Below are 12,561 nucleotides of genomic sequence, written 5' to 3' on the forward strand. Positions count from 1 at the left end.
TAGGTAAAAGATTGCTAGAAAAAATTGATGAGAAAGACCCTCAAATGTTAAGAAATAAGTGTAAATTCTAAAGATCTACAAGGACACTGGATATGTATTCCATAGGTCTATTTTATATGAAAGGTACAATTAATAGCCCCGCATAGGTTTTGTGTTTCAATTAATTGGGTTTTGTTGCTAGATTAAATTTCATAAGGTGTGTTGTTGATGCATATATATATATATATATATATATATATATAATGATATATGGTTATAAAAGTTCATTAGTGTGCTATAATTTTTATATATGCATATAAATATTTTAAATTATTCTGACGTATAAATTTATATGTTGATTTTGTATATACTATGTTATTGGGTTATGCTTGCTAAAGAAATTAAAGATAAGGTATTTACTGTTAAATGTATTATGCTCACCTAAATAAAGCTATAAAAACTTATACTTACCGAGTGATTATCTACTATATATTATATTTTGTACGTGAGGATACTAGTAGTCCATCCAAGTGATTTGGTATGGAAATAAGCATGTGTGAGCCCATGCCAACATAAATATGAACGATGACTTATGAATATTTTTATATGTATAAAATTTGGACTTTGTATTTTTCTTTTAGTTAGATATTATAATTATGTATAAATATTCAAATTACTATATACAAGGAAAAGTTTATTATTTTATTTAGTAAATTAGCATATTTTATTTTAAAGATTGTTTACTTTTAGTCATTCATATAGGGCTTGTGTAGAACTAGATGTAGATTGTTAATAATTTATATTAATATAGTCATTCATATAGATTGTTTACTTTTAGTCATTCATATAGGGCTTCACACAATTAATGTAGTCATCCAGATTATTTCCATTCATTTATAATTTAAAATTACCTTAATTAGATCTTCCTTATTTGTATTGATCCATTTGTTTGTTTGTGCAATATGATTAAGGAAATAATTAAAAAATTTATGACTAAGAAAATATCTAAATTCTATTTTCTTATTGGTTTGGGCAAGTTAAGAATTAAATTAATTAATTAATTTATTTATTTATATAAAAAAGTGATTTTTAAAAATTTCCTTAGGGGAAATCTTCTCCTCCTAATGGCTTTGCTCCTCTTCCTTCCCGAGGAGGTCAGGCTCCTATTTTATTTATCACTAGTGGAGAGGAGTCTAGCAGTGGGAAGATCGAGGGAACTCCATTTCGAATAAGGTATATCTTCTATCTTTTATCAATTTATTATATATATATAAATATTAGTCAAATGATATTAAGGTTTATAAATTTTGAATTATATATAAAAAAAAATTTAAAAATTAAAATTATCCTCTCTGTAGCTGCAGTTGCATTCATAAGAAATATTTGATGGGATTAGGTTAGATTATTCCTAATTTAATTCAATATAGGCATAGTTGACACCCAAGGGACTTGATCATTAATTAAATTATCTCCGATGATCTGGGGATGCAATTCAACCTAAAATGCAGCCCCATTTAGCAAGATGGTTAAGCATTATCATCTTGTTATTGCATCAAGATAGTAGTCGAAGTTGATTTAGTTTTTATGTGTTACTTTTTCTTTAATCAAGTTGAAAACACTAATCAAGAATCAAAATTTATAAATCTGGTAAATCAAACTCGAGAAAGAACGAACAGAACACAATTGAGAGGGAAACTAGAGGAGAAGAGAGAGATCGGCGTACCTCTAAAAGGCAGAAGATTAGGAGAAGAGAGAGATCGGCGTTCCTCCACGTTATAGAGCTCATATATATATCATGCAGCGTTCGCTCTTTTGGAAAATTATTCCCCGTTAAGTTCTAGAAAGTGTCATTATTTCCCATTATGATGAAATTATTCCCCGTTAAGTTCTAGAAAGTGTCATTATTTCCCATTATGATGTATATTTTTATCATACGACACATTCTTTTCTTATATTTTAGAGATTTTATATTGAAAATGGGTATTTTTGTATTCATTTCCAAATCGATATAATAAGTTATTACCTTGTTGCATTAGCAGAGGTTGACTCGCTACTCTGGGCTTGAAGACAAGACGGATTTCTTAGTTGTTTCCGCCATCTTTTCGTGATTCGCCCTCTCTCTTTCTCCGGGGTCGCTGAAGTTATGAGAGTCGGTTCAGGGAGAGTTCAGTTGGTGCAGGCGCAATAAGCAAGACGTGTTAACGTAAGAGTCACTTCATGCCCGATGGTGAAATCCACATACACGTGTCCACAAATCAACTATCCCCATTGATAAGGGTAAAAATGGCGATGTAATGCGCCATGACGTCAGTCATACCTGGGCGACGTCCTGCCCGAGGAAATGCGTATTAACGCCGACTTGATATGCGCCAGCGTCACCCGCTCCCAGACAACGACTGAATCGTCTGACCCCACGCGCTCGGCCGAGGTAGAGGGGGACGTCGGCCGAAGCTCGCCCATACCCTACGACAGTTCGGTTCTCCACGCAACCCCAGTGGCGATGTCAGACGCCATCGGAGGTACAGTCCTACTCCTGCTGGCAGCCACATTAGGTAACATCAGACGGTCAAGATCGGTTCGGAGCTGCCCGAGCGGGAACGAAAGCAGCTCGTCAGCCTCCTGCGGGAAAACGCCGACATCTTCGCCTGGTCCCCATCTGATATGATGGGCGTCGATTCGGAGGTTGCACAACATCGCCTCAACATTTCGCCTGATGCTCGCCCGGTAAAACAGAAACCCAGACGGCAGGCCCCTGATCGGCAACTCGCCATACGAGGAGAAGTGGGCCGACTCTTAGCGGCAGGCTTCATAGAAGAAGCCAGGTACCCACAATGGCTATCCAATGTAGTCCTCGTGAAAAAATCCAATGTGCGTTGATTACACCAGTCTCAACAATGCATGCCCAAAAGACTGCTACCCCCTTCCAAAGGTCGACCAGTTGGTCGACGCGACGGCTGGACACGCCCGCCTCTCCTTTATGGACGCCTTCTCGGGATACAACCAAATCAGAATGGTGCCCGAAGACCAAGAGCATACAGCCTTTCTCACCGACCAAGGGGTATACTTTTACAAGGTCATGCCTTTCGGGTTAAAAAATGCTGGGGCAACATACCAGAGAACAGTGAACAAAATGTTCGCCCATCAGATCGGGCGGAACATGGAAGTTTACGTGGACGACATGATTGTAAAAAGCCAAGAGGCGGGAGCCCACCTTGCCGACCTGACTGAGGCATTCGCCACACTGCGCAAGTTCGGCATGCGACTCAACCCCGCGAAGTGTGCTTTTGGCGTCACCTCGGGGAAGTTCCTCGGGTTCATCATTCACGAAAGAGGAATTGACGCCAACCCAGAGAAGGTCCAGGCAATCATCGACATGCAGTCGCCTCGGACGATTAAAGACCTGCAGCGCCTCAACGGGAGGCTCTTCGTCATGTCTCATTTCCTCGCCCGGTCGGGCGATCGCTGCCTCCCCTTCTTCAGGGCGCTAAAGAGCCCGAAGAATTTTCAGTGGACGGCGGAGTGCGAGGAAGCCTTCAAACAAATAAAGCAGAACTTGGCCAACCTCCCCCGGCTTGCATCAGTTTCTCCCGGCGAGAAGCTGGGCCTCTACCTGGCTGCCTCCCAGCACGCAGTCAGTTCCGTTCTGATCAAAGAAAATTCTGACGAATAGCTTCCGATCTACTATGTCATCCATGTCCTAAGCGGGCCCGACAAGCATTACCTGCCGATTGAGAAGCTCGTGCTCGTGCTTGTGCTGTCAACCCGGAAGTTACGCCCCTATTTCTAGGCTCACCCGGTGGAGGTCATCACCGACCAACCGCTTCGGCAAGTCTTATCTAAATTTGATGTTGCAGGGTGGCTCCTCAAATGGGCGGTGGAACTCGGCGAACATGACATACGATACGTGCCCAGGACCGCCATTAAAGTCCAGTCTGTGGCCGACTTCATCGCTGAATTAACCCAGGTCGCGGACGGGGATCTCGTTCAACCTCCCGAAGCATGGGTCCTACACGTGGACGGATCGGCCAATTCAAAGGGTGCCGGCGCAGGGCTTGTGCTGCTAGCTCCCGACGGACGCTTGTTCGAGCGCTCCCTCCGCTTCGGGTTCCAAGCCACCAATAACGAGGCGGAATATGAGGCGCTCCTGGCAGGACTCAGGTTGGCCCTCGAAATGCAAGTGGCTACCATACACGTCCTCACCGACTCGCAGCTGGTAGCCGAGCAACTCAGCGGCGGATACGAGGCTCGGGACCCAACCATGGCAAAGTACCTAGCACAGGTGAGGAACCTAACCGCCAAATTCCCTCATTTTACATTATATAATATTTCGAGGGAAGAGAACGGACCGGCCGACGCGCTAGCTAGGCTGGCGTCAAGGCCGGCCTCTGAAGCTCGGCCCGAGGTCGAGGAGCTCCCCGCCCGTGCCATAGAAATAGCAGCTGCGGCCTCAGGCAGCATGCCGACCACATGGGTACAGGAGCTACTACGCTTTAAACGAGACGGGACCCTTCCTCCCGACGAGGTTGCGGCTCGGCACCTGCGTCGTACGCATGCGTGGTACTCCGAGGTGAGTGGACGTCTCTATAAGTGGTCCTTCACATACCCCCTCCTATGATGTTTGGAGCCCGACGAAGCTCAGATGGTTCTGGCCGAGATCCACGAGGGAGTCTGCGGGGAACACATCGGCGGGCGAACCCTGGCACACAAAATACTTCGCCAAGGTTACTACTGGCCGACCATGTGCCGGGACGCGAAGGCTTATGTGCAGCGGTGCAATTCTTGCCAAAAACACGCTCGCACGCCCCGGTAGTCGGCGGTCCCGCTCACCCCCATCGATTGCGCATGGCCATTCGTGCAGTGGGGTTTGGACCTGCTCGGACCCTTCCCGCCAGCCGCAGGTCAGCGGAAGTACATCATCGTGGGAGTGGATTATTTCACGAAGTGGGTTGAGGCCGAACTGTTGGCGACGATAGCGGAGCGTCAAATTGAAAAGTTCGTGTGGAGGAACCTGGTGACCCGGTTCGGCCTGCCCAAAACCATCATTACTGATAACGGGCCTCAGTTCGCCAGTAGAAGATTCTAGGAATTCTGTGCCAGCCACGGTATCAAGCTAAGGTTCAGCTCGGTGGCTTACCCTCAGACGAACAAGCTAGCGGAGGTAACCAATCGGTCCATTCTAGACGGGCTCAAAAGAAGGGTGTCCGTAGCCCGATCGGCCTGGACGGACGAACTCCCAAGCGTCTTATGGTCATTACGCACCACCCCCAAGATCGCGACTGGAGAGTCCCCCTACAGCCTAGCGTTCGGAACCGAAGCTGTCCTGTTGCCCGAGGTAGCCATTGCCACCCTTCGAGCAAGAAACTATGACGAGGAAACCTCAAACGAAGGACTTCGAGCCAGCCTCGACATGCTCGAGGAGCGACGCGCCGACGCGCACTTAAAGGCTCTCTCGTATAAAAGAGCTGTTGCAAAGGTCTACAATAGGAAGGTACGACCCCGACCAATTAAGTTAAACGACCTAGTCCTGCGCAAGACCGAGGTCAGCGACCCGACCCGAGCAAGGGGGAAGCTGGCTCTCAAATGGGAAGGACCTTATCGGGTCGTCGAGGTAATCCGACCGGGTACGTATCGGCTCGCGACAATGGACGATTCTTCTTTGCCGAGAACATGGAACGTCCAGAACCTTAAGAAGTTTTTCATTTGAGAAAGAAGAAGCTTTTTTTTCTTTTTCGCCTAGTGAAAGAAGAAGCTTTTCGTCTAAAAAAGAGGAAGTCTTTCGTCCAAGGCAAAAGAAGTTTTTCTTTCGGAGAAGAAGAAGCTTTTTCCTAGGGGAAGAAGAAGAAGACGAGCAAATACACGAGAGAAGAGAAAACCTTCTTTTATTTCAAGAAAAAGACAACTTACAAGACTTGACCCCGACTTACAGGACTTGACTCCGACTTACAGGACCTACCCCCGACCCACAGACCGACCAGCACCTCGGAGACAAAACACTCCTCTCATTCCTGCGGGGGGTCCGGCCGGTCGTCGAAAGGAACGTCCTCGGGCATATCCACCTCAAGATCCTCGGGATGGGAGGTAAAGGGATCCTCCTCCACCTCGAGGCCTAGGTGGCGCGAATGGAAGCGGGTCGTGGCGATCTGATATCCATATTCAAAAGAAACCCGCCCCGTACACGTCAGCCCAAGTTCGAACCCCTTGGACTTCTTGTAAGTCGCTATTAATTCTCGGTCCTTCTCGGGTCGGAGACGAGCCTCCTCGGCAAGCGCCTCAAAAGCCGCCCTCGCCTCCGCCTTCGCCTCCTCTAGTTTTTTGCTGAGGGTGCCCGCCTCCGTCTTCAACAAACGAAGCTCGGTCCGCTCTAGCCTTATAATTTTTTGGAGGTCGTTATTCATGGTCTTGGACGCCTTGAGCTCCGACTTGAGACGGGCCGCCTTCGCCTTCGCTTCCGCCGCGCGCTTCCCAGCAGCCGCCATGGCCTTTGGCCCAGCTCCGGCTCGAGCCTCCTCGACCTGTCGGCGAAGCTTGGCGTTGCGCCTGATAAGGTCCCCAATGACCCGGCCGGCGTCGCGCACCCTGTCCATCAGGGTCGTCGCGTAATGGAGACCCTGTAGGAAAAAAGTCGGGTCAAGAATAATAGCGTCAGGGGAGCAGCCCCGAGGTGGGAGGAGAAGCATTTACCCAGACCAAGGACTTGGCGGACTTATTGAGGAGAGCCCTCGAGGGCTGAGTGTACAGATCCCCAGCCACGTCGGGATGTAGAGCCCCTCGGAGAAAGGCCGCGGAGGAGTCCCCTTCGGCCCACACCTTGTCCCCCCGGGACAGACCTCCCCAGCGGGCAACCAGGGGATCGCCTGCCTCCCCGGTCGTGATCTCGCCCACCATCCGCGCCAGGAACGGCTCCTCGTCCCTGGTAGTTAACCAGCACAGGTCGCACACGCTAGGAGGGCGAGGGCCCTTCCCAGCCACATGTTGGCTGGACCCGGCCTCACCTCGAGAGGGACCCGCTTCAGTCCCCGCGGGAGCCGCTGCCTTCGCCTTCTTCCGAGGGCGCTCGGCCTCGACCTCCAGCGGAGCGCCCTCCGAGCCGGGCAGCGGGTCGACCGACGTCGCTGAAGGCAGAGTCGGAGGCGCCTGACCGCCTAGGAGTGATCGGACACTACTAACATACCCCGAGGCATCGGACTAAGGCCCGCCTCGACCAGCCACCACTTGGTCATGCTCCGGAGGACCTAGGAGCTGGGGAGAACCTCTTTGAGCCTCCCCAGATCTCGGCGCTCTGCCTCGCTCAGGGTCGGAACGGTATTATCGATCGCCTTTGCGGACCACCGTACTCCGAAGCCCCAATCCCTTGCCCGACTAATATAAAAGAATCTCTCCTTCCATCCTTTGTTGTTAGAAGGGCCCCCCCCAACTTGGAACCCCGCCCGGGCGGATAGAAAGTATCCCCCGAGCCCCTTGGAGAGGCGATAACAAGAACGAAACAGGTTGAGGGTGCTAGTCATATGTGGCCAGCAAGCCAATCACGTGAGTGATGACACGTGTGACTTGATACAGAATCTTTTTGCTTATTATATTTTGGCTTATATCACTTTATAACTATTGCATAAATGCATATATATATATATATATATATATATATATATATATATATATATATATATATATATATATATATATATATATATATATATATATATATATATATATATATATATATATATATATATATATATATATTGTGATGTCCTTGGATTTGTGCAATGGGAATCGGATCGTGATGAGATCACGATAATGAGATCGATTCACCTTTAAACACATATCCTAAATAATCTCGGTCATAGGTTACTCGAGAGGGATATCGTGATAATCAGACAGACTGGTGTGTTGTATACCCGTCCATATGATGGATGCAGTTGGTCTCATAGCTGCTCGTGTAGGGACACTAGGGATACAGTATAGGTGCTCATTGGAGAATGAGTTCACTGATTGATCCGCTTACGGAATGCTGGATTATTGATGATGCCTTATTGTCAGACAACAATTCCATAGTCCTAGTGGTGTATCTGGTCCTTAGACTTGAGACACCAAGGATGTCCTGTATGAGTGCTCCACTCTTTAATACCAGACTTATAGGTTTGGTTGTCCCAGATCTAGTACAACTGGTTATTGGGAGTGGTAGTCGACCTTACGAGGGCTATTGAGTGTCGATAGAGGATCATCCACTCTCGGCGTCATGAGAGGAATATCCCATGTGTTCTTGCCTAGACAAATCCCTGGCCAGGGTCATTCGGGTTGAGAGAGAAAGAGTTCTCCGGGAGAATCCGATTAGAGCGAGACTCGAGTAGAAACCGTATGGGTCTGACAACACCATGCTCGATATACGGTCTCTGGGATATTAGATGGATGAGGGATTATAGGTACACGATAATTGAGGACAAACAGGTCCAATGGATTGGATTCCCCTGTATCGTTTGGGGACTACGGCGTAGTGGCCTAGTACGTCCGTAGTCGATGAGTCGAGTGAATTATTACAGAGATAATAATTCACTGAGTTAGAAGGAGTTCTGACAGGTATGACTCATGGCCAGCTCGATATTGGGTCTAGAGGGTCACACACATATGGTAGGCATTGCGATGAGTAGAGGTTCGAATATGAGATATCCGACGGAGCCCTTATCTTATTGGATGCAGATCCAATACCCACTAGGGGAGGACCCATTAGGGTTTGACAAGGGACCTCTATAAATAGGAGGGATTCAGAGCCTCATAGGCTAGAGCCTTTGCTTGCCTTTCCTATTTTCCTCTCCCTCTCCACCTTAGAGTAGGCTTGGAGTTTTGAGGAGCGTCGTCGCAACCCTGCCGTGTGGATCATCGCTAGAGAGGAGGACGCTTGACCTCCTTCACCCTCTCCTAAGGATCTGCAAGGAAACATGGATATACGATCTCCCTTGGTAACACAATCTACTCTATACGCAATTTTAAGTTTCGTGGATTTTACGCACCAATCTTCGCACGACGACGAACATCTATTTGGGAATCGGGGATTTTATTTTCTTGTTCTTCCGCTACGCATGTGATGTCGCCCCCAAGATTTCCCAACAGAGGGTGGGGGTGATTTTGGCGTAGTGACATTCCCCCAGGAACACCACCAGGTAACGCCAGGAGTTCGGCGCCACCTGGGACGACGAAATTCGCCAGAAGGAAATACAAGACACGATTAGTGGGTGAAGAGGAAAGTGCAGACCCGCCTCCAGGGCGTCTAGGGTCAGCGCGAAACCCTGCGGAACTGGGTCATACGCCCGTTGTCCCGGTTCAGGGGCACTAAGGATGTGGTCCTCCGGGATACTATAGCGCTCTCGGAGTCCCCCCAACAGTGACCCACTCACGGTGGAGTCATCGTCGTGCAGCCACATCAAGGCCTCCAGGGCCCGCGCCACCTCCCCATCAGAGGATTCCACAGGAGACGTCGGAGGACGTCCCCCCTCAGCTACATGAGAAGGGGAAGAAGGAGGGGGAGAAGAAGACGACATCTCAACTGACCTTAACGGAGAGGAGCTACGAGGAAAGGAAGGACGACCCAGGAAGCGGGGAAGAAAACGGAAAAGGGGACGACGGGACCCGAAGAAGGAGACTCAGCGACAAAAGATAAAATTGAAGCCGGGCATCCGCTATTTAAAGGAGATATCCCGCCAGAACCAGTGCCCGTTCGCCTCCCGAGAATGGGCGGCAGCCCACCCGCGCACATGCGTAACCGTCACGTCGCGTAAGAAATGCCAAAAAATGCTCCGCCTTAATGAAAGCCTGACGTGGCAGCCCCGTTGAAGCGGCAGCGCACTGACGCCTTGATCTCAACGCCCGAAAGCGTGTAGCAAAAGCAACCCGCTCCACCTTAGAAAATAAGTAAAAAACGGTAGTTCTCCACCCCCGCTACTGCTAAATGGACAAGGAGGGAAAATGGCACAAGCAGCTTCTCGGCTCCATACTCTCTGAGACACACCTGCGCGGCCTGCCAGCCTGCGTCGTGCTCCTCGGCTTCGTGCTTCCCGAGACACACCTGCGCGGCCTGCCCGCATGCGTCGTGCTCCTTGGCTCCATACTCTCCGAGACACCCCTGCGCGGCCTGCCCTCCTGCGTCGTGCTCCTCGGCTCCATGACCCCCGAGTCCACCTCTACTCGGCATGTCCGACTGAGTCATGCTCCTCGATTGCATGTTACTCGGGACCACGCCTGCGCATTCAGCCCGCCTGCGCCGTGCTCCTCGGTTGCGTGTTGCCCGAGACCACACCTGCGCGGCCTGCCCGCCTACGTTGTGCTCCTCGGTTACACGTTGCCCGAGACCACACCTGCGCGACTTGCCCGCCTGCGCCGCGCTCCCCGGTCGCATGCTCTCCGAGACCCCGATCTCTGCTCGGCTTCCCAACTGAGTTGTGCACCTCGGCCGCATGTTGCCCGAGACCACACATACGCAGCCAGCCCGCCTGCGTCGTGCTCCTCGGCTCCATGCTCCCCGAAACCACACCTGCGCGGCCAGCCCACTTGTGTCGTGCTCCTTGGCTCCATGTTCCGTGAGACCACACCTGCGCGGCCTGCCCGCCTGCGTCGTGCTCCTCGGCTCCATACTCTCCGAGACACCCTTGCGCGGCCTGCCCGCCTGCGTCATGCTCCTTGGCTCCATGACCCCCGAGTCCAACTCTGCTCGGCTTGTCCGACTGAGTCGTGCTCCTTGGTTGCATGTTACTCGGGACCACGCTTGCGCGTTCAGCTCGCCTGCGCCGTGCTCCTCGGCTGCGTGTTGCCCGAGACCACACCTGCCCGCCCTACCCGCCTGCGTCGTGCTCCTCGGTTACACGTTGCCCAAGACCATGCTTGCGCGACCTGCCCGCCTACGCCGTGCTCCCCGATCGCACGCTCTCCGAGACCCCGATCTCTGCTCGGCTTCCCGATTGAGTTGTGCACCTCGGCCCCATGTTGCTCGAGATACACCCGCGCGGCCAACCCGCCTACGTCGTGCTCCTCGGGTCTGCGGAACCAGCCCACCAGAAGAAAGAAGCCATGCATCGAACCCCTTGCGTACGACAACCGACGCATAGCTCCTTTCGGGGGGGGGGGGAATATGATAAGGGTAAAAATGGCGATGTAATGCGCCATGATGTCAGCCATACCTGGGCGACGTCCTGCCCGAGGAAATGCGTATTAACGCCGACTTGATATGCGCCAGCGTCACCCGCTCCCAGACAACGACTGAACCATCTGACCCCGCACGCTCGGCCAAGGTAGAGGGGGACATCGGCTGAAGCTCGCCCATACCCTGCGGCAGTTCGGTTCTCCACGCAACCCCAGTGGCGATGTCAGATGCCATCGGAGGTACGATCCTACTCCCGCTGGCAGCCACATCAGGTAACATCAAACTCATCTATAAATATCTCAGAGTTCTAAACGAACAAGGGGAGAAAAGACAAGCACAATGCACTCGGAGGTATCTCTTCCTCCAAAACCTTCTCCACATCGCTGACTTGATCGTCGGAGGGGTCGGGCCGAGCTTCCGACCCGACCTGTGTGCAGGTGCGAGACGACGTCGCCTCTTCCCGACGCTGTGGCAAAGCTCTCCACCCGACGCGACATCCCGACCCGACCACCGTGACCGACCGCCGGGAGACCTCAAGGGACGCTACGCAAGATCCCCGCCATTCGGACTTCCCCGAACAAGCCGCGTCGGCCCCAAGGCCACGACTAAAAAAGTTGTTTACACCAACACCCATCAAGGTTTCAGGGGTGATTCAGTCTTGTCAACAGGCAGAGTCAAAATAATTACGCACCCAGAGTCCCGCATGGCTGAATGTAACTGGAGATGAGACGTGGAGCCCATGAGAGAGATGGGTACGAGGGTGAGTCATTTAGTGCGACGTGTAGCAGACAAGAAATATTTATCTGGGGACAAAATAAAAGAAAGGATTTCCCCACCGGTTAATTTGAGACAGAAGTCTGCCCTCGTTATTGTTGGAGGTTATACTGAGCTTCTTACGGACCGACCGTTTTCCTCCAATTGTATAGCAGGTATGATTTGCGAGTAGATCATCAGATGTAAAAAAAAGATTTTTATGATGAAGTTGCGGCCACATAGATCACATTTGGACCGACCAACCCTTTCCCCCATTCCTATTTGTCGTAAACCCAAACCCGCACGTACCAAATAGCCTGTCTCTCTCTCTCTCCGATCTTTGCACACTGTATTTGGTCGGTTCCTCCGCCCTCCAACTTGGAGCTGCGAATTCGATCTCGCCTTCCTTCGTTTTGCACCCGCGGCGCCCGGATTCGAGCCGGGCCGTCGAAACCCTAGCGCCCCCCCCCCCTCCGCCCCAAACTTTGGGCGCCGGAGCGGAGGGCGATGGCGGCGGAACTGGGGCAGCAGACGGTGGAGTTCTCCGCCCTTGTGCGACGAGCCGCGGAGGATTCCTACCTCGCCCTCAAGGAGCTGGTGGAGCGGTCCCGGGCGCCGGAGGACCAGCGATCCGACTCCGAGAAGAAGATAGACCTCCTCAAGTTCATCGCCAAGACTCGGCAGCGGATGCTCCGCCTCCA

At 51.0% G+C, this 12,561-nt stretch overlaps 1 protein-coding gene across 1 annotated transcript; it reads left to right on the forward strand.

Moving 5' to 3' along the window:
* The first annotated feature begins 2,320 nt into the window (after positions 1-2,320).
* LOC135613560 (uncharacterized) lies at positions 2,321-5,062 on the forward strand. Its single transcript, XM_065110588.1, has 5 exons — positions 2,321-2,455; positions 2,542-2,801; positions 2,866-3,610; positions 3,767-4,546; positions 4,838-5,062. Exons 1-5 carry the CDS (start codon positions 2,321-2,323, stop codon positions 5,060-5,062), a joined length of 2,145 nt encoding a protein of 714 aa, XP_064966660.1.
* The last annotated feature ends 7,499 nt before the right edge of the window (positions 5,063-12,561 follow it).

This window comes from Musa acuminata, chromosome BXJ2-6, assembly GCF_036884655.1.
Source record: "Musa acuminata AAA Group cultivar baxijiao chromosome BXJ2-6, Cavendish_Baxijiao_AAA, whole genome shotgun sequence".
NCBI classification, from domain to species: domain Eukaryota; kingdom Viridiplantae; phylum Streptophyta; class Magnoliopsida; order Zingiberales; family Musaceae; genus Musa; species Musa acuminata.

Bases quoted from the DNA above. Each gene is read 5' to 3' on its own strand.
- LOC135613560 (XM_065110588.1), top strand. From the start codon at position 2,321: ATGCGTATTAACGCCGACTTGATATGCGCCAGCGTCACCCGCTCCCAG. The intron at 2,456-2,541 runs GTTCTCCACGCA...AGGTAACATCAG, and splicing joins CCATACCCTACGACAGTTCG to ACGGTCAAGATCGGTTCGGA. The intron at 4,547-4,837 runs GTGAGTGGACGT...CCATTCGTGCAG, and splicing joins CGCATGCGTGGTACTCCGAG to TGGGGTTTGGACCTGCTCGG.